This window comes from Cyrtonyx montezumae, unplaced genomic scaffold, assembly GCF_038088225.1.
Source record: "Cyrtonyx montezumae isolate F1298 unplaced genomic scaffold, pur_monq_1.0 scaffold_71, whole genome shotgun sequence".
Lineage (NCBI taxonomy): Eukaryota > Metazoa > Chordata > Aves > Galliformes > Odontophoridae > Cyrtonyx > Cyrtonyx montezumae.
In genome coordinates, this window is record NW_027072080.1 from 198,828 (window position 1) to 220,161 (window position 21,334).

The 21,334-nt window shown below is 43.0% G+C and overlaps 1 protein-coding gene and 1 pseudogene across 1 annotated transcript in view; one reads left to right on the top strand and one right to left on the bottom strand.

The window, feature by feature from the left end:
- LOC136058195 (E3 ubiquitin-protein ligase KCMF1-like) overlaps positions 1-21,334 on the top strand; it is a 191,104-nt gene that overhangs the window by 159,999 nt on the left and 9,771 nt on the right. The window contains exons 4-5 of the mRNA XM_065751487.1: positions 11,748-11,849; positions 17,229-17,403. Coding sequence (XP_065607559.1) covers positions 11,748-11,849; positions 17,229-17,403 — 277 coding nt within the window. The remainder of the gene's footprint in view (positions 1-11,747; positions 11,850-17,228; positions 17,404-21,334) is intronic.
- Positions 18,906-19,753, bottom strand: LOC136058196 (DNA replication complex GINS protein PSF2-like; annotated as a pseudogene).

A 21,334-nucleotide genomic window follows, 5' to 3' on the forward strand; every position in this document is an offset into this window, starting at 1 on the left:
GGATCCTTCCAGATGGGAGGGAATTGTTGAACATTTCTGGAAGTGACAAGGGAAATTTTAACCATCTTGCATCAAGGGAGTCAATGGGGAGTACAAGCTATGTGTGATGCTGTACTACGGAAATTATGTAGGTGTAGGGTTATACACCCTGGCTAAACAGGTCTGTAGAGGGTGTGCAGCATGCCAGGAAATAAATAACAAAGCTGAAGGACTGGAGGGGACCTCCATTCAGAATGCACACCAAGTGATTATCGGGGAGCTCCCCCCAATCCCAGCTCCATCTAGACTGACTGCAAGTTCCCTGGAACACAAAAAGGCATTCCTTTCTATTGACTCTGGTAAAGCATGACAGAAGTCTGTATCATGTACAGAGAGCATAGGTAAGGGGATCCTTGAATAGGTACCCCACACATAAGCAGGGAGATGTCCCGAGTGTGCAGTGGGTTCCATGTTTTCTGGAAGTAACACAGTGAGGGGGTGCTTGAGATCAGCCCCCCAAGAGAAATGGGGTTTGAGTCCCTGTTAAAGGGGGTATGAGACAAGAATGGGTTAAAATAAAACTTAAGATTTGAGCAAAATGAGGGAATGGGACAGATCTTGAGGGAAACTACAGTAGATACATTGAGCACAATAGCACTATCTGATAGAGCACTTTCTCAGCTACAAAACACTGTTTTTCAGCATTGTAATCCCCATTAGCAATGCATTTTCACCAGTGATGAACAAGAGCATGTACGTCACAGTCATAAAAATCATAGAATCTTTGAGTTAAAAGGGACCCTTAAAGGTCATCTGGTCCAACTACCCCTGCAATGAACAGTGACATCTAAATCTAGATCAGGTTACTCAGAGCCTGGTTCAGCCTGACGTTGAATGTCTCCAAGAATGGGGCATCCACCATGTCATAAACGCTCAGAGTCCAATCTGAGTTTTTAGAATATTTTATTATAATCAAAAGGTGAAAAGCAATAAGCAAGCAGCGCTGGGTGTGCCGGGGAGTCTCGCTCCACCAACGACACACCGCAAAGAAAGAAAGAATACTTATTTAAAAGTATAGTTCATACATATTCATCACATTCCAAACTCTGATTTATAGAGAGGATTACACTTAAGGGTTGATTTTGATGTAAATCTTCAAACCTTGAAGGGGAAGAGCCCCTCACTGGTATTTTGTTAGGAGGGGTAGCGATAAGCTTAACACAGCTGGTCCAACAGATAAATCAGTAAGGGAGTAGCACCTTTGGCGCCATGTGGTCCTTTTCCAGGGATTAGCTTCCCCAAGCTAAGTACCCCGAAAAAGGGCCACTGGCCCCATCTCTTGGTGCATTCCAGGCTAATCTTCCAAGGTCTGTGTTAGTTTCACCCCTTGGTGTGAGGAATACGCTTTTTGTTACACAAGACTGGTGTTTGAAATGTAGATAAAGTTCTATCCTTCCATGTCTCACAAGGACATTTTACTCCTTTAAGTAACTTTGTATACCAATTGGAATTAATGCCAGTCTGAAAGTATTGGGTCAGCAGCTTTGACTTTTTATCTTTGACACGAATCACCTTTACATGTTTCACAATCCCCCATTTCCTTTTTGATCCCCATCAGTGATTCGTGTCCGGTATTCTAAATTCAATCCTGCTTTCCTAGCAGCTTGCAAAAATGGAGCCGCTTCAGTTTTTACTACCATCAATTTGTGGGTCCTTCCAGACTTTGCTTCTTCTGGATCTATTGGCATTGCAGAAATCTGCATTCCTTGTATCATGGAAGGTATTATCCGAATGAGGCATGGAATTACACAAGGTATAAATATTAGTCCAATCATCCCGCACAGTATCATGAAACCCAGTCGTTTCCAGCACGCGCCCCCAAATAATTGATTCCACCAGTCATCGTTTAGAATTGAATTCCACCTCTGGACCGGAACATGGGCAATTCTTTTTATCTCTTCTGCAATATTTGTTATGGCTTGTCCGCTATCGTCTATTTCGAGACAGCATTCGGAGGTGTTAAACCTTCCACAGACCCCTCCTTCCTCCACCAGTAAGTAATCTAGAGCTAACCAATTTTGATATACTGCTGCCCTGGTTTGTGAGAGTTATCGGTCTATTAATTTTAAGGCCTCTGCTGGTTTGTTTGTTTGTTACTACTTCTACCACGGCTTGTAACCTAATAGTTCGATTCAGCATATAGATGGGAGTTCTATATCCCCAACTACCATCTTGGGCCCACGTAGCTGGGTCGTAGTATTCTGTTATTCTCTGTGGAGGCCAGTCATCATCCTTCCAGGTTTGAGTCCCTCCTATTTTTAATTCTCGTTTTTGTCTAGCCAGAGTTTCGTATAGTGGCACTCCCAGAGTTTTCCCCCGTTGTCTAGGTAATAGGAAAAAGGCTGGTTGTATTATCTCAATAGTACAAGTGCCTTTCCAGTCTTTTAGCAATTTATTAAATGCCCGTCTTCCACAGATCCAAAATAGTCCGTCAGGAGATCTCCAATCTGAGACATTCCTTCCCGGCTCTTCCCAAAATTCCTTTAAGGCTTCTATTTCCCTGAAGGGATTTTCATTGCTCTCATTCTTCCAACATAGGGAGTGTTTAGTAAGAGATGTACAATTATTTGTCCAATATCCCTGGGGAGGGCTGGGCCACCAATATCCCGGTCCCTCCGTGGAGTTTGTGGTTAATACCATTTTGCAGGGGGTAACTCCCAAATGTCGTTTAAATTGCCTTCCTTCCCTTGATATACAGATTTGTCCAATAACTTCATGACTAAGTATCCATCCCTCTGGTCTCATTTCAGTTGACCTGTGAGTATGATTCCAATTTAGTAATTGCCATGGTTCTAGTCCCTCCCCTCTCCAGGGCCATTGTTCTGTCATCTGAGACCCCCCGCATATCCAACATGAGGATATATTTAATTCAGTGGCAATTTCTTGCATGAGGTTAATGAACAGGTTAACCTCCTTGGTAGGTCCAGATTCCCCTAGGATTTTTCTCACCTCATCATAGAGGGGTGACTGTTTGTTTTCCTGCATTTTGTTCTTCTGTATTTTGTTTTCCTGCATTTTTGCTTGACCTGCAGTTGCTTGGTAACATTTCTCACTAGCTCTTCCTTGTATTGATCTTGGACCCCCCCCGCCATCAGAATATCCCCACATCCCTGATTTAGTGAAACAGATGTTCTCCTCTCCCTTTGGACAAGCATGGCCATTTACAAATCCACTTTTTCCTTTGTTAGCTGCCACCCAGAGGTCATGCCTAGCAATTATAATGCGTTCCTATCATAACAGGCCGCGTTTATGTGGGTATGGAATGATAATGCCCATTCTGTGGTTCGACTGTATTTAACGTATTGGTAGCACTTTGAGCATGGGTTTGCAGTTCCACTGCCAGGATAGCTCAGTATGGTTAAGAGCATCACTGTACCCCACCGTTCTCTCATCCCTCTGCCTCCTCCGCCTACCGGGTTGCATCCGGCAGCGGGGTAAACCATCTTCTCGGCAGCAAGGATAGTCTTCAGGGGCTCCATACGAGCAGTCATATCCTGCGCACCCCTGCCCAAAATTTCCCAATTTGTATTCTCACAAGTCGAACACTACAGGGCACCCAGTTTTGTTGGTAGTCCTCTATTCTTTATATTTTCTGCTCCCTGTTCCTTGGTCCTGTGAATGAAGAGCTCTCACCGTCTCTGTCAGGAGCCTGAGTTCCCTGAGCAGTTACCTCCCTCCCTATATATATATATATATATAATCGTCCTACCTTCAACTACTCATTGCAAAATTTTCCCTTTTGCAGACACCCCCCCCTGCAGTGGTATCACCACTTCTCCTTACAATAATAACACATACAAGTCATGCAACAAGGTAACATCCACACTTATCCTTAAAGGGGGCGATTTAGTCCCTTGCATGAACGTTATCGTTGAATTCATATTTTCAGTTCTCCTGGAGACGATGTAACCTTCCAGTCCTTAGTGTCGATGGGGCCTTTTACACGGGAGGTGTGAGTCCAGCCCTTCTCTGCCGTGCGCACACTGTTTCTGTAGTTAAGAGAACGAGAAAAGGTCCCTCCCAACATGGGGTTAACGAAGTTTCTTTCCAGGTTTTTATTAACACTTTATCTCCTGGCTTTATCTTGTGTATTGTAAATTCTAAGGGGGTACTTTGAGCTAACAGCCCCTTTTCCCTTAGTTCTTCCAAGTTCTTAGTCAGAGTTATTATATATTGCTGTACAGTACTCTCTCCCAATCTGGGATGATCGATGGGTATTCCCTGAATATAAGGCATTCCATACAGCATCTCATAGGGGGATATCCCATGTTCTGAATTGGGCATGCTCCTAATATTAAGTAAGGCTAAAGGTAAGCATTTTATCCAAGACATCTTAGTTTCTAACATTAACTTAGTTAACTGGGCCTTCAAGGTACCATTCATCCTTTCTACCCGCCCCGAACTTTGTGGATGCCATGGGGTGTGATATTCCCACCTTACCCCCAGGGCTTCTGCTAGGCCTTTCAAAATTCGTGAGGTAAAATGAGTTCCTTGATCTGAGTCAATAACCCCTATTAAACCATACCTGGGGATAATATCTTCCAAGAGATGTTTGGCCACTGTTTGAGCAGTGGCCCTAGTTGTGGGAAATGCCTCTACCCAGTGAGTTAATTGGTCTACTATTACTAGTAAATACTTATACTTTCCTGCCTTTGGTAATTCAGTAAAATCTATTTGTACTCGTTCAAAAGGTCTGTGTGCCAATGGCCTTCCCCCTGAGGGTGTTTGTTGTAGATTTCTTTTGTTAACCTTCTGGCAAATTAAGCAACCTCTTGTTTCTTGCTTTGCTACTTCAAATATCCCTATGCACCCATATAATTTTAAGAAACAATCTGCCAGTGCCCTTCTTCCCCAGTGGGTTCTCTGGTGCATTTGCTGCACAATTCTTTGGGCAAAGTTCTTGGGTAATAATTCCTGGCCATCGGGCAAAATTATTATTAGTCCATTTTACTCCTAATTTCTCAAAGCTCTCTCTTTTTGAGAATAGATTTTTGGTGTTACCTTTTCGTCATCTTGGGTTCTTATTTCCTCTCTAGTTAGCCTGCCCCTTTTGCCTCCTCATCTGCCCGATTAACTCAGTTTCTATTAAAGGATGCAATTGAGCTGGGGGGGCTTCTAATTTTTCTAGCCTTGCTTTTATTCCTCCCAGTCACTGGTATCCATACAATTACCCTTCAGAGCCTCTAGTAAGAGAGCTGCATTATGTTTTTCATTTTCTAATTGTCCTTTGAGTTCATCTATCTATTTCTGCAGAGTTTTAACCAATTCCTGAAGTGACTCTGTAGTTTGGCTTTCTGATTTCAACTGCTGGTCACTGAATTCTATGGCTGCAACCGGAGCCGAATCTAATACTGCATAAATAATTACCTTCCCTTTTGCAGCTCGGGTACGACCGTTTTTCTGCAGGATACCGTCTGAAACACTGCAAATTATGCCAGTTCTGCCGTGCCCAGTCTACCTCTGTTAATGAGGGTCTGGCACCACGCCTTTCTAAGAGGTCGAATAATACCTCTTCACTTTTCATTGTGACTACACTGTCGCTCATTTCTCTGTACTCAGAAAAGGTCTACACTGAGGGAGAGGACATACTCAAAAGCTCGATTAACACCTCATCACCCCCCATCCAGGAAGGCATAACACAGCTATTAAGCAAATGTAAATACTGTTCCAATCACTCCTCCCTCTTGCTGAGGGGAGCACACAAAAAGACGAAAGCTAAAGACAACACTTTCATAAGCTACAGTAAATAAACTTCTTGGAGAGCTACACAGTTCCTCACTTCCCCAAGCTTAACGCTTATGGGTGGAATTCCCAGTTTTCCTGTGGTTCCTTTCGGATGCCACCGCTGGGGATTGATTTCTTCCTCATCTTTTTGCGTGAGAACACACAGTCTTGAAACTATCTCTCCTTCATTTATGGCAAGGTTTATTCCTAATACCACTATTAAATCCCTCCCCAGTAAGTTATGTTCTGCCTCGGGGACCACTAATAAATTCCCTAAACAAGTTTTTGTTTCAGCTTCAATCGTTACACCTTTTTATTTTCATTTTTATTATTTATTTTTTTTCCTTTTTTCCAGTTGGGACCCATAAGGGTTCATGTTTCACCCTGACTACCAGGCTTTTATCCTTGCTCACTATACACCCTTTAGGTAGTTTCTGTATTGTGGACCTTTCAGCTCCTTTATCTATTAAGAATATAATTTCTTCCACCTGGGGACCTACTTTTAACCTTATCATGGGCTCTTTAGTTGGTCTCGTCCCCAGGATGTATATAGCCCCAACACCTCTATTCTTTAAACGCATCCAGCCTGTCGTGTTTATCTATTCATTTATTTATTTTAAATTTCGATTCAGTGTCCTTTCTTCCCACAATAATAACATTCTATTCCTCGTTCGGATCCCTTTTGCAGAGGCTTTCCAATGCTCTTAGTATTCCTAAGGTTTTCTCTTTTCTTAGGAATCTCCTCCTTTTTTCACCTCTCACAGCCGCGACAAATATTCGGGCCTTTGCTTTTTGTTTCTCCTCATCCCACCTTACATATACTTTCTGTGCTTCTCTCAGTAATTCATCTAGTCCCTGTTTCCTGCCAGTCTTCTAACTTTTCCGATTTCTTTCTAATGTCCGTCCAAAACCTGGCCACAAACTGGGTTATTGCCTGCCCACTGGAGTATCAGGATCTCCTTAACCCTTTTGCCCACAATCCATACCCTCAATTACACTTTCGTATACCGTTAACAATTGCACTTCTATATGCTACCTTATCCCGTTTCCCTTCTCGCCTAAGAAACAATGTTAGTTGATCTTATAGCTTAAAGTCCCGTTTAGGGCTATGGACACCTTTCCTCTATTGGTCTGCCCTCCTCATTTAAAAGACAGAAACTCCCATCCTTTACACCTATGACATACATATAGACAAAAGACAAGTGGTGTACACACAAAGAGAACAATGACAGTTGTTGTCACTCGCTTCGTCCGGCCGTTTCCCTCGCGGGAGGACGGAACCGCGGATCGGGACTCCGCACTCGCTCCGCAGCGATGCTGCGTCTCACGTATCCAGCACACTCATTCACGACTCACAAACATCGGCCAATGCACCCGATCAGGTCTTATTTGTTTTCCACCCGACATTTCAACAATTTCAACAGATTCACAATAATGGACCATCAATTTTTGTTTTGTTTTCCCTTTCTGGGATGGCCCATTTCCCCAATATTTTACCATTAACCCCAGCGGACTGTCTGGGGGTGTTTCAAGTAATTTGCTCCCTTTCTTATCCTTGGGGCCTCTCTGTGGGTCCCTCCTGGGGTCAGCAGATTTCAACTTTCTCTGCCCCATGTCCCCAGTATTTTATCATTAACCCCAGCGGACTGTCTGGGGGTATTTCAAGTAATTTGCTCCCTTCCTTATCCTTGGGGCCTCTCTGTGGGTCCCTCCTGGGGTCAGCAGACTTAGACTTTCTCTGCCCCATATTCTTATTCCGGGGTTTCCTTCTTTAAGCTATTTCCCCTCCTAATTCTAGGTGATCTATTCCCTTCCTCTGGGCCTCTCTGTGGGTCCCCGGGAATTTCTAACCACCCTCTCGAGAGGCTTTCCTCAACTTAATTCTCTCCACCCCGGAACTCGCCCTCCCAACCAAGCGATACTCACAGTCCGATGTTCTCGCCTGGATCTTCGTGCACAAGAATTACAGGATATTTACTGCAGTTTTTCCAAGGGAGCTCTTTTCCTTGCTTATTGCTTTCCCAAGTTCGTGTGATGCGAAAGGTCGGGCAAGGATCCTTTTCTCCCGAGGCTACCAAAAAGGTAGGGCGCCTCCCCGGGAGTCAGGATGTCCCGCTCGAGTCCAGTCGCATCACGTCGGGGTCACCAATTTGTCATAAACGCTCAGAGTCCAATCTGAGTTTTTAGAATATTTTATTATAATCAAAAGGTGAAAAGCAATAAGCAAGCAGCGCTGGGTGTGCCGGGGAGTCTCGCTCCACCAACGACACACCGCAAAGAAAGAAAGAATACTTATTTAAAAGTATAGTTCATACATATTCATCACATTCCAAACTCTGATTTATAGAGAGGATTACACTTAAGGGTTGATTTTGATGTAAATCTTCAAACCTTGAAGGGGAAGAGCCCCTCACTGGTATTTTGTTAGGAGGGGTAGCGATAAGCTTAACACAGCTGGTCCAACAGATAAATCAGTAAGGGAGTAGCACCTTTGGCGCCATGTGGTCCTTTTCCAGGGATTAGCTTCCCCAAGCTAAGTACCCCGAAAAAGGGCCACTGGCCCCATCTCTTGGTGCATTCCAGGCTAATCTTCCAAGGTCTGTGTTAGTTTCACCCCTTGGTGTGAGGAATACGCTTTTTGTTACACAAGACTGGTGTTTGAAATGTAGATAAAGTTCTATCCTTCCATGTCTCACAAGGACATTTTACTCCTTTAAGTAACTTTGTATACCAATTGGAATTAATGCCAGTCTGAAAGTATTGGGTCAGCAGCTTTGACTTTTTATCTTTGACACGAATCACCTTTACATGTTTCACACACCACATTTCTGGGCAACCAGTTCCAGTGCCTCACCAGCCTTATTGGAAAGAAACTTCTTTCTTATATCCAAAATAAATCTCCTCTCTTTTAGTTTGAAACCTTTCCCCCTTGTGTTACCACAACAGATCCTGCTTAAGAGTCTGTCCCCTTCTTTCTTATAGCCTCCCATTAGATACCGAAAGGCTTCTATCATAGTCTCCCTGGAGCCTTCTCTTCTTCAGAGTGAACAGCCCCAGCTCTCTTAGCCTGTCTTCATAAGGGAGGTGTTCCATCCCTTGGATCATTTTTATGGCTGTCTTCTGGACACACTCTAATTGGTTAATGTCTCTCCTCTACTGAGGACTCCACATCTGGATGCAATACTCCAGCTGAGGTCTCACCAGTACAGAGTAGAGGGGCAGAATCACCTCTCTTGAGCTGCACGGCCATCTAGAATGTGGATTGCATGTCACTGATACCACTCCTCAAACAGAACACCCACCACCTCCACTTCACTGTGCTAACAACCATTGTTTGGTCTCCATCAACATTCAGGAAGCATCAGTGAATGTCAATGGGTGCAATTTTTTCTGCATGGAGGAATTCAATGACACACCTTTGCTTCATATGCACTTCCATGTCAGGTGTCATTTTGTCAGACTGCCCCTCTGCTGCCACCTGTCACATGGCAACAAAATGTAATGGAATATTGTCAGAAAGATTCAACCTCTACTGTTATTCCACCAATATCTGTCTCTGATATTGTGGGCCAAAATAATAAAATAGGAGGCATTTTTTTCAGAGCATCTTTTATATCCAATGCATTAATGATAAACTGGCGATTTTTTTTCCTCCTTACATATCATAATAAAATGTCTGTTCTGTTCTGCTATATGTACATTTGTATTGCTTTTGTAGTGTTGAAAGATTTGGAAAGTAGAATATAGTAAATTGAAATTCTGAGTGAAAGGGGAAAGAAAAAGTAACAAAAAACTCTCCTTAAAATACCATTACCTTTTGTTCAGTATTATTTCCTAAAAATTATAGAATAACTTTGGTTGGAAGGGACCTCAAAGATCATTTAGTTCCAACCCCCTTCCCGCGGGCAGAGTTGCTGTCACGGCGTTATCCGTGACAGGGACACAAGTAAAAAAACAGGAGAGGGAAGGAAGAAAAAAAATACTGCACCGACGGTGGTAACGCGGTCGCCCAAGCAGAGCCGTGCGCTCCGGGGGGGGGGGGGGGAGGGAGTGGGGGAGGGGAAGGGTACGCGGATAACAGATGGATCTAAAAAAAAAACCAACGGCAACGATTTGAGGAGGAACAGTGATTTTACTAAATCTAACAAAATCGAACAATCTGGGAGAGACAGAAGTATAAAAAAATCTGAGAATCTTAAGGTAGCAAAACTACAGGAGAAACACACGTGCTCTATCTCAGAAGCCGGACAAAAGAAACTGCCCCGGCCAGCGCGGCCGGGGTCTCGTCTGGAGCTCCACCCCTCTTCCGCTCCCCGCCAGAGTATTAACTCTTTAATTCCCAGCATGAGGTTCTGATGTGGAATACAGGCATCAAGACCACAAAACCACAACAGTTGCCTGCCACTAGATCAGGTTTCCCAGTGCCCGCCCCATCCAGCCTGGTCTTGAATACCTCCAGGAATGGGGCATTCACAACTTCTCCAGACAGCCTGTTCTGGCACCTCACCATCCTCTCAGTGAAAACTTTCCCTCTGACATCTAATCTAAATCTCCTCTCTTTTAGTTTGAAACTGTACTCCTTTGTCCTATCTCTATCTACCTGTGTAAAAAGTCGATTTTCCTCCCTTTTATAAGCTCTCTTTAAGTATGGGAAGGCCACAATGAGGTCTCCCTGGAGCATTTTCTTCTCCAGGATGAACAAGCTCAGCCTCAGCCTGTCTTTGTAGGAGAGATGCTCCAGCCCTCTGATCATCTTTGTGGCCCTCCTCTGGACCCACTCCAACAGCTCCACATCTTTCTTATGCTGGGGGTCCTAGACCTGGTCCTAGACCTGTAAGACCCCTCCAGATGGGGTCTTACAAGGGCAGAGTAGAGGAGGACGATCACCTACCTCGTCCTGCTTGCCACCCTTCTTTTGATGCCACCCAGGATACTGTTGGCCTTCTGGGCTGAAAACACACACTGATGGCTCGTGTCAAGCTTTTTGTCCACCAGAACCTCCAAGTCCTTCTCCGCAGGGATGCTCTCGAGGAGTTCTTCTCCCAGTCTGTAGACATATCTGGGATTGTCCCAAACCAAGTGATCCCATCATCTGTCACTGATAAAGATGTTAAAGAATACCAGTCTCAAGATGGACCCTTGGGAGACATCACTTGAGACTGGCCTCCACCTGGACATAGCCATTGACAACAACCCTCTGTATGTGACCTTCTAAACAATTCCTTACCCACTGAATAGTCCAGCTTTCAAATCCATATCTCTCCAATTTAGAGATAAGGATGTGGTGGGGGACCATGTCAAAGGCCTTGCAGAAGTCCAGGTAGATGACATTAGTTGCCCTTTCTTTGTCCACCAATGCCATCACTCCATCATAGAAGGCCACCAGATTGGTGAGTCACAGTTTGCCTTTGGTGAAGCCATGCTGGCTGTCTCAGATCACCTGCTTGTCCATCATGTGCCTTAACATCTTTTCCAGGAGAATCTGCTCTATGATCTTCCCAGGCACAGAGGTGAGGCTCACTGGCCTGTAGTTCCCCAGCTTTTCCTTTCTCCTTTTCCTAAAAATAGGAGTGATGTTTCCCTTTTTCCTGTCACTGGGGACTTTGCCTGACAGCCACGAGTTTTCAAATACCGTGGAGAATGGCTTGGCAACCACATCAACCAGCTCCTTTAGGGCCTTGGGATGCATGTTTTAAAGCCGAAACATTGCAAATGAGATGTGAAAATTTTACTTTTTGATTTCTGTGGTATTATTAAAGCATAATTAAAAAGAAAAGTCGATCTTGAAAAGATGCCAAAATTAAAAGATGCATTTGAACACATTTACTACTTTAAACCTTTAGCTGTCTAGATACAAGATTAGAGTGTGATATTTAAAGTATCAGAAATCAAGTCAAGCAATCAACTTGGAATGATGTGTTTTGTGATTTGTTTAAAGTTGGTTGCATTTGTTTTGTTTTGTTTTTCTTACTTTGTTGTTTCAGATTTGTCCAATATGTGCAGCATTACCTGGAGGGGATCCTAATCATGTCACAGATGACTTTGCAGCTCATCTTACACTGGAACACAGAGCTCCTAGAGATTTAATATCCTTTCTTAAGTTGAGGAAAAAACTGATAGTTGTAACTACTTGTTTTGACTTTTGTAGTCAAGTGGCTACATCTGTTTTGCTTATTTTTTAGAAGTTGTGTTTAGTTATTGGGGTATATAGCTAATAATATTGGTCTGTATATTGGGGTCTGTATATTTGAAAATTTGCATATATATAATCACCTAAAGCCCATGCACAATCTGTAGCTGGACAGTGTGGGCATGTGTTTGTTTTTGTTCTATTCCTGATAACCAAACCTTTAAAGTTGTTTCTGATACTAAGCTACTTCATTCTGCACTGCAGTTTTTACCCTCCTTGGTTGTTAGTTCTGATGCCATTTAGTGTAGGTGAAAGTAGCAATCTGAATGCATTAGTATTTTATAGATGATGATGTGACTTAAAGCAGTAAATTTCACAAAAAATAAATGTGTTAGAGGATACTTTAAACCCTGTTGAAATGAGTGATTTTAAGTGTTTGATTAACTTTATCACTGTATTTCAATAGGGGTAGTTTCAAGCTGTTATTGACATATTTTAGGTATAATTAGAACAGCTATCAGGAGTCTTTCTAGGAATTAGGGCTATCTTTCAAATATCTCCAGAATGTGGTGATATAACTACTCTTGATGATAAGAGCTCAAACTGTCAGTTTCTTTACACTTAACAATTTTCTTTTGTGTTACTTGTCCTTAGGAATAGTAACATGGCTTGATTTTTTGCTGTGCATATACCTACAACATAATTTCAGAAGGTATTCTATGGATGTACAAGCTATCATGAAAAGCTGTGATCTCTATAAATTGTTTACCTGAATCATTAAGGTTGGAAAAGATCTAAGATCATCTAGTTCAACCATCCACCTACTACCAATATTGCCCACTAAACCATAACCATGTACCACATCTACATGTTTCTTGAACACTTCCAGGTATGGTGACTCTACCACCTCCCTGGGAATCCCGTTTCAGCACCTAACCACTCTTTTGGAGAATAAATTTTTCCTAATATCCAACCTGAATCACCCCTGGTGCCATTCTCTATCATCCTATCACTAGTTACCCAGGAGAAGAGGCTGACCCCCACCTCGCCACACCCTCCTTTCTGGTAGTTGTAAAGAGTTAGATGATCTCCCCTAAGTTTCCTCTTCTCCAGAAGAAGCAGTCCCAGTTCTGTCAGCCACTCCTCATAAGACTTGTGTTCCAGACCCCTCACTGGCTTTGTTGCCCTTCTTTGGACATGCTCACTCCAGCTCCTCAATGTCTTTCTTGTAGTGAGGGGCCCAAAACTGAATACAGTACTTGAGGTGCAGCCTTAGCAGTGCTGAGTACAGAGGGATGATCACCTCCCTGCTCCTGCTGGCAACACTATTTCTGATACAAGCCAGGATGCCATTGGCCTTGGCCACCTGGGCACACTGCTGGCTTATGTTCTGCTGAGTGTCAATCAACACCCTCAGACTCTTTTCCTCTGCATAACCTTCCAGCCACTCTGCCCCAAGCCTGTAGCATTGACTGAGGTTGTTGTGGGCAAAGCGCAGGACCCAGCACTTGGTCTTGTTAAACTGATCCCCTGGTTGTCCTGTACATACTGTGGGATTGCACTCAAGGTTATCTGTTCCATGACCTTCCCTGGCACTGAGGTCAGGCTAATAGGCCTGTAGTTCCCTGGATCCTCCTTACAATCCTTCTTGTAGATGGGAGTCACCTTCAGTCATCTGGGACTTCTCCTGTTGACCAAGACTGGTGATAGATGGTGAAAGCGGCTTGGCAGTCACTTTCACCAGCTCCCTCAGCACCCTCGAGTGGATCCCTTCTGGCCTCATGGACTTGTGACAGTCCAGGTGGAGTAGGGGGTCTCTTACCATTTCTACCTGAATCGTGGGGGCTTATTCTGCTCCCCATCCCAGGCTTCCCTGTCAGGAGGCTGAGTACCCCAAGGATAACTGGTCTGACTATTTAAGACAGATATAAAGAAGGCATTGAGAACCTCAGCCTTTTTTTTATCCTCAGTGGTCATGTTCCCAGACACATCCTGCAAAGGATGGAGATTCTCCTTGGCCCTCCTCTTACTGTTAATATATTTGTAAAAACATTTTTGTTTTCTTTTACTACAGTGGCCAGGTTGAGCTTTTGCCTTTCTAATTTTCTCCCTGAATATCCTATCAATTTCTTTGTGCTCTTCTTGAGTTGCCTGTTCTTTCTCCCACAGTAGGCTAACACTTTTTTCTCCCAGAGTCTCTGCAGAAGTTCCCTGTTCAGCCACACCAATCTTCTTCCCCACTGGCTCATCCTATGGCACACTTTCAGCAAACTTAGAGCTATATGATTTCCATTGTTTTCAGCAAGTGAAAAATTGCATTAAAAGTATTTAATAAAATTACATATTTAGGCCAAGGATAGGGCATTTTTGCTTCCAGTTCTCTCAAAATTAAAATCATAGAAATCATAGGATCATAGAATGGCTAAGGTTGGAAAGGACCTTAAAGATCATCTAGTTACAACCCTCATGCCATGGACAGGGTTACCACCCACCAGATCAGGCTTCCCAGGGCCCCATCCAACCAGGTCTTAAATGCCTTCAGAGTTGAGGCATCCACAACTTCTTTGCATGTGTTCCAGTGCCTTACCACCCTCTGAGTAAAAAAATTATTCCTAACATCTGACCTGAATTGCCCCTTTTAGGTTAAAGCCATTCTCCTTGCCCTGTCAGATAGTGTAAAAAATAAATCTCCATCTTTTTTATAAGGTCCCTTTAAGTACCTTTAAAAGTCAAAATGAGGTCTCCCTGGAGCTGCCTTTTCTCCAGGCTGAACTACCTCAGCTGCTTCAGCCTTTCATCATAGAAGAGGTGCTCCAGCCCTCTGATCATCTTTCTGGCCTTCCTCTGGATTTGTTCCAACAGTTCCACATCTCTCTTGTACTAGTAGCTCCAGAAAATGAAAAATTAAAACATATATGTAGAATGCTCCAAAAGTAATGCTTTCTATTTATTTCCATGGAAAATACAACAGATACAAAGAGCACAATAACACTATTTGATAGAGCAAATTCTCAGCTACACAATTTTTCAACATAGTCACCACCATTAACTTTGCATTTTAGCTAGCAATGAACAAGAGCCTACATGTCACACTCATAAAAGTTTGCACCAGCAGATCTGACCCACTGTTTCACAGCTGCTATGATAGCATCATTACTGGGAAAGCGTTGCCCACACAGTCCATCTTTCATCAGCTCAAATAGATGGAAGTCAGAAGGCATCAAATACAGACTGTATAGTGGATGTGGTAGAACAGTCCAGCCAAGATTGGCAATGTTCTCCATGGTCTTCAAACTGGCATGGGACCTGGCATTACCATGTTGCATAATAAACGTTGTCATCTTCTCTGACCTGACTCTGGAAGTTTGAGCCTTCAGCTTAGTCAGTGTTGCAATGTAGCAGTGAGAGTTGATGGTTTGTTCAGGTTCCAGGAAAGGATCACACCTTTCCTATCCCAAAACACAGTGCACATCACTTTACCCACTGAGGGACGCATCTTGAACTTTTTCTTCAATGGGTAATTCACATGTTGTCACTCCATGGACTGCCATTTTGACTCTGGCTTGCAGTGGTGACACCACATCACATCACTGATAGTGTTGAAATCTAGGAAACTGTCACCATCCACCCCATATTGGTTCAATAGGCTCTGGAAAACTTGCATACAGTGTTCTTGCTGTTTGTGTGTGTGCATTTGTGAGACCCACCTGGCACAAGTTTTGTGATATTCCAACATTGCCTCCATTGATTCCAATGCACTGAAGCTGACATTCAGCTCTGTACACAGTTCCCTGTTTGCAAACTGACAATTTGCACAGATAGCTGATTAAGCTGCTCTTAATTTCATGGTATGACAGCTGTTCATAGCCATTCAGAATGTGACTTGTCTTTCATGTCACTGTTGCCACTGCTGAAAGGCACCACCTACCTCCTAATTGTGCTAACATCCACTGTTTGGTCTCCATCAACATTCAGCAAGTGTCTATGAATGTGAATGGGTGTAATTTTTTTCCACGTGGAGGAATTCAGTGTCACACCTTTGCTTCATACACACTTCCATGTCAGACACTATTTTATCACATTGTCCCTCTGTTGCCATTTGTTGCGATCTACGGAATGACTTCAATGAAAAGTGTTACATTTCTAGATGTCAAACTCTGATACATAGAACCGTTATGTAGACAAGATATGTCTATATAAGACAACTGATATATACATAAGAAAGCTAATCTTACTAAAAAGAGAAAAATGGATGTCCATAATTGCTATTTACTAAGCTCACAAAATAATGTAACACACCTGGAAGTGTTATTTATTTTAAGAGCAAACTGAGCACAGGTGTCAAATCACCAACTATCACTATACTTTACTTTTTTTTTTTTTTGCTAGTGTAAGTGGGTTTAAAATGTTTAGCTGAAAACTGAGCACAAAGGATTATAGGACATTTCTAGAAATGCAGGACAATGCAGAAATAAATGAAGTGGGTTTCTTTTTTTAATGCTCAGAGATGAACATACATTTGCAAGCATGTACATGTTGTTAAGAATAAATACACTTATAAAAAAGAATTAGAGTAATGAAAATTATGACAGAAATCTGATAAATTTCTTTTTAAGGATAATGATTTCATAGGCCCAGCTACAAAAGGCTAGAAGCCTACGCTTTCTGATATAGCATCTTCATGTGAATCCATCAAGTACAGTAGAAATATCTCCCCCAAGAGTTGTTCTTTTCCCATAATATAAAGCTTTCATTCCAAAAAGAGGTTTGGAATTCAATGGTCTTAATTTTGCTATCTGTCAGAGGTGTAGTTGATGATAGTAGTGGGCCAGATTTTCTTTCTTTTATCCAGAGAGCAGATTCTCAATGTAGGAACCCCAGGTCCTCTGCAATTAAGAACTATGTCAGCTCATCTCAGAGGACTCCTTGCCATTCTATATTAGGGAACTGGAAAAGGTATTTTTTCAAATTTTTTTCAAAAATTCTCTTCGGAGTTGAAAGTGATTATAAACAAATCCTAATTTTGATGTTCAAATCCTTGTGTCTATTGAGTAATGTCTTCTGCTGAACATGTATCATCTGTTTAAATTACCTGGTTGAAAACTTTTATACAAGAAACAGGAAATTCATCCTGACTTTTTAGACATGATAAGAAGCCCAAGAAAGTTGAATTTGGTGTGAGTAACACTGAGTGCCTTGGGTCCGTATCTATAGGTCTGACTGGCACTGTGGCTATTATTGCATCACACTTAAGAAGTTGAATCATTGTCCCCTACTACATTTTTTTGCTGTTTAATACTCGATAGCAAATGATTTTCCTTAACTGCTTGTTTATGATGAATCTAGTGGTGTCCGACATGTACGTAGAATGTTTCACCCAGGCCGGGGTTTGGGAGGCCCCCGTGCACGTAGATCAAACATGCACTTTACTAGCAGTTCCACTGGTGGGCTTTCATCTTCTCAGAGTTCATATTCTACAAGCAATAGAGAAACCATGGATCCTATAGCTGGTAAGAGCTGTAACCGCTGATTTTAGTCCAGTCTCATTAAATAGACTTTGAAACAAAATCCAAAATAATAGTAGGTGCCTTGTTTTTTCCATGATTTAAAGTTGAGTGTGTGTGTATATGCTTCCCACTGTCATCATAACTGATGGATGTTTCCTGATGAGCAGTATCCTTGATTAGATTCTGTACCTGGAACTTCTGAAATAAAAAACACTGGCCTTTAGCTTGTGCTTTTCAATTCAGAGACTTTTAGACATGGTTCACATGACTGACCTATTCACAAGTGATATAAGAGTGGTTGAGGTTGCAAAGGACATCTCAGCATAATCTGGTGCAACTCCCTGTTCAAATAGGGACATGTAGAGCAGATTGTTAAGGATGCTGTCCAGTTGAGTTTCAAATATTTTTATGGATGGAGACTCCACAACCTCTCTGAACAACCTGTTTCAGTATTTGACCACCTCACAGAAGGAAAGTGCTTTCTTGTCTTAGTTTCAGCTGGGATGGAATTGTTTTCTTCAGAGTGTCTGGTATTATGCTATATTTTGGTTCTAGGAGAAAACCAGATGAATCGTAGAATGGTTCAGGTTGGAAGGGGTCTTAAAGATAAATCTAGTTCAAACCTCCCTGACATGGACAGGGTTACTAACCTGGCCTTGAATGCATCCAGGGACAGGACATCCACAACTTCTTTGGACAACCTGTTCCAGTGACTCACCACCCTCTGAATAAAGAATTTCCGCCTAATGTCATAGAATCATAGGATCGTTTGAGTTGGAAGGGATCCTTAAAGGTCTTCTAGTCCAACTCCTTTTTTATTTTCTTCATTTTTTTTTCATTTGATTTTGTTTTTATTTTTTATGCAGTTCCAGCTTAAAAAAAAAAGTCAGATGTATAATAGTACAAAAAAAGCTGGCTTGGAGAGGGGAAAGTCATTTTCTTTTGTCCTTCTCCAAGAAGCAGATGGATGTGCCTCCCAGCTGTCTCATTGCCAATGCATCTTCCCCATCTCAGGGCTCTGAACAAATCCACAGTGAAGCACTACCTTGAAATACATTGCTTTCAAGTCAGTGTGTGGCCTGTGCTGCCCTCAGAAGTTCCGTCTATGAAGTACACCCACAGTTTGCAGGGCAGAGGGATCTGCCCAACATCATTAGCCAGCATCTGGGTGCTGGCAAGCCACCATCTATATCTGCACACATCTCTGGCAGCATTCTCTGAGCCAAGGAGAGAGGTGAAGCTCTGCGAAGAGAGAGCAAGAGCTTCACATAGCTCCTATGCAGGGAATGTCCCATGCCAGCTCTGCAGTGATTCCTGTTCTGCTCACTCTCCAGTCTGCATGTGAGCAGCAGGGTAAGTCCTGTCTGCCTGCAGCTGATGCCAAGGATGGGCTGCATGCAACCGATGGCTTACAAGGTTCATGGGGTTTTGAGAGATGTGCACGGGAAGATGGAAACTGGCCAGGTGGATGTACATGGTTGGAGGGCTAGCATGGATGGAGGAGCTCAGAAATCCTGGAACTTGGCATTCCTGTCAGACTGGAGGTTAGTCCAGAGTTTGTACATGTGATCTAAAGCTTGAGTAAGGAAAGTCCCAATGGTGTTGATCTCCATCAACATTACGTTATTCAGCATGGCATGGGTCTCCTGCTGTCAGATGAAGCTGTCTGCAGGCAGCCGCAGCTTGGCCATCCATGTGTCCCATGTATCCTTCACCAGCATTTGAATCCCTTCAGCTTTGGGGATGTCGTTTGAGACATAGTTTAAAAGCAGCTTTGTGAAATACCCATAATTGGGACTGGGCATGGGAGTGAAGGTGTCCTGGTGCATTCTTGGTCCCAAATTTCCTCCAGTTTTTCTATGTCCATCCACTCCAGGGGAATCAGCTAGCATTTCTACCTCTGCTTCAGACTGATGGCCAACCAGACAGGCACTTACACCAGCAAACCAGGGTTGAAAAGACACAGATTCCCCCAGTTCTTTCTTGGCTAGGAACTCTGCTTAAATGACTCCATCATCTAGTTACAACTCCCCTGCCATGAGCAGGGTTGCCACCCACTAGATCAGGCTGCCCAGGGCCTCATCCAACCTGACCTTGAATGCCTCCAGGGATTGGACATCCACAACTTCTCTGGGCAACCTGTTCCAGTGCTTCACCACCCTCTGAGTAAAGAATTTCCACCTAATATCTAATGTAAATCTACTCTCTTAGTTTAAAGCCATTACCCCTTGTCCTATCAATATCTGTCCATGTAAAAAAGTCAATCTCCCTCCTGTTTATAAGCTCCTTTTGAGTACTGGAAGGAATTCAGGAAGGGATCTTTAAGGTCATCTAGTTCCAACACCTCTGTCATGGACACTAGATCAGGTTGCCCAAAGTCCCGTCCAGCCTGTCCTTGAACACTTCCAGGGAAGGGGCAACCACAACCACTCTGGGCAACCTGTTACCATGATTCACCACCATTATAGTAAAGAATTTCTTCCTTATATCTGTGGTTTAATCCAGCTGGTGGCTAAACACCACAAAGTTGTTCACTCACTAACCCCCTTCCCAATGGGATAGGAGAGAGAATTGAAAAAATAACGAAGTAGAACTCATGAGTTGAGATAAAACTATTTACTAAGACAGAGAAAAGGAAAAGGATAATAATTTTGAAAAAAATATATATAAATGTATATAACAAGTGATGCACAAGCAATTGCTCAGTACCCACCAATTAATGTCCATCTAGCCTCCCAAGCAGTGGAAGACAATGAGATGAAATCCTACCTCCTTCCACTTGATGTCATATGGTATGGAGTATCCCTTTGTCCAGTTTATGTCAGTTGTCCTAATTCTGTTCCCAGCTCCTTGGGCCCTTCACTGAGAATGGCCTTGGCTCTGTACAACACTAGTTAGCAGCGACTTTAAACATTGGTGTTTTATCAACATTATTTTTCTTCTATAACCAAAACATCATAGCAGACACTCTGAAGAAAACGATTACGTCCCAGCTGAAATTAAGACACATCCCTTCCCTCTTGAATATCAACTGTACCTCTTATCTTGGTTTCATCTCTAAACTTGCTTAGTCCCAGTGTCCATGTCATTGATAAAGATGCTAAATAATACCAGTCCCAGACTCCTGAGGGGCACCACTCATCAATGGTTTCCTCTTGTGTCACGCTCCAATATAAAGGAGGGAGATGAGGTTCTTTGATTATATATATACCCAGCATGAGATGAAGAAGCAATGGTTCAAATGTTGGTCTGACCAATTTATTACAAATACTGACCAGGGAGATGGGGAAGGGGAAGGCGGACACTGTTACCAATAAGATTCATAGATTCATAGATACATTAGGTTGGAAAGGACCTACAAGATCATCTAGTCCAACCATCCTCCTATCACCATCCCTACCCACTAAACTACTAAATCAAATCCCTTAGCAACTCATCTAAACGCTTCTTGAACAGCGCTAGGGATGGTGCCTCAACTACTTCCCTAGGCAGGCCATTCCAGTGCCTGACCACTCTTTCAGAGAAAAAATTTTTCCTTAAATCTAATCTAAATCTTCCCCGGCGCAACTTGTGGCCATTCCCTCTTGTCCTGTCATTAGTTATCTGGGAGAAGAGGCCAACCCCCTCCTCACCACAACCCCCCTTCAGGAAGTGGTACAGTGTGATAAGGTCTCCTCTGAGCCTCCTCCAGACTAAACAATCCCAGCTCCCTTAGCTGCTCCTCATAAGACTTGTGTTCCAGACCCCTCACTGGCTTTGTTGCCCTTCTCTGAACACGCTCCAGGGCCTCAATGTACTCCTTGTAGTGAGGGGCCCAAAACTGAACACAGTACTCAAGGTGCGGCCGCACCAGAGCTGAGTACAGGGGGATGATCACCTCCCTGCTCCTGCTGGCTACACTATTTCTAATACAGGCCATAGGCCTGTATTAGAA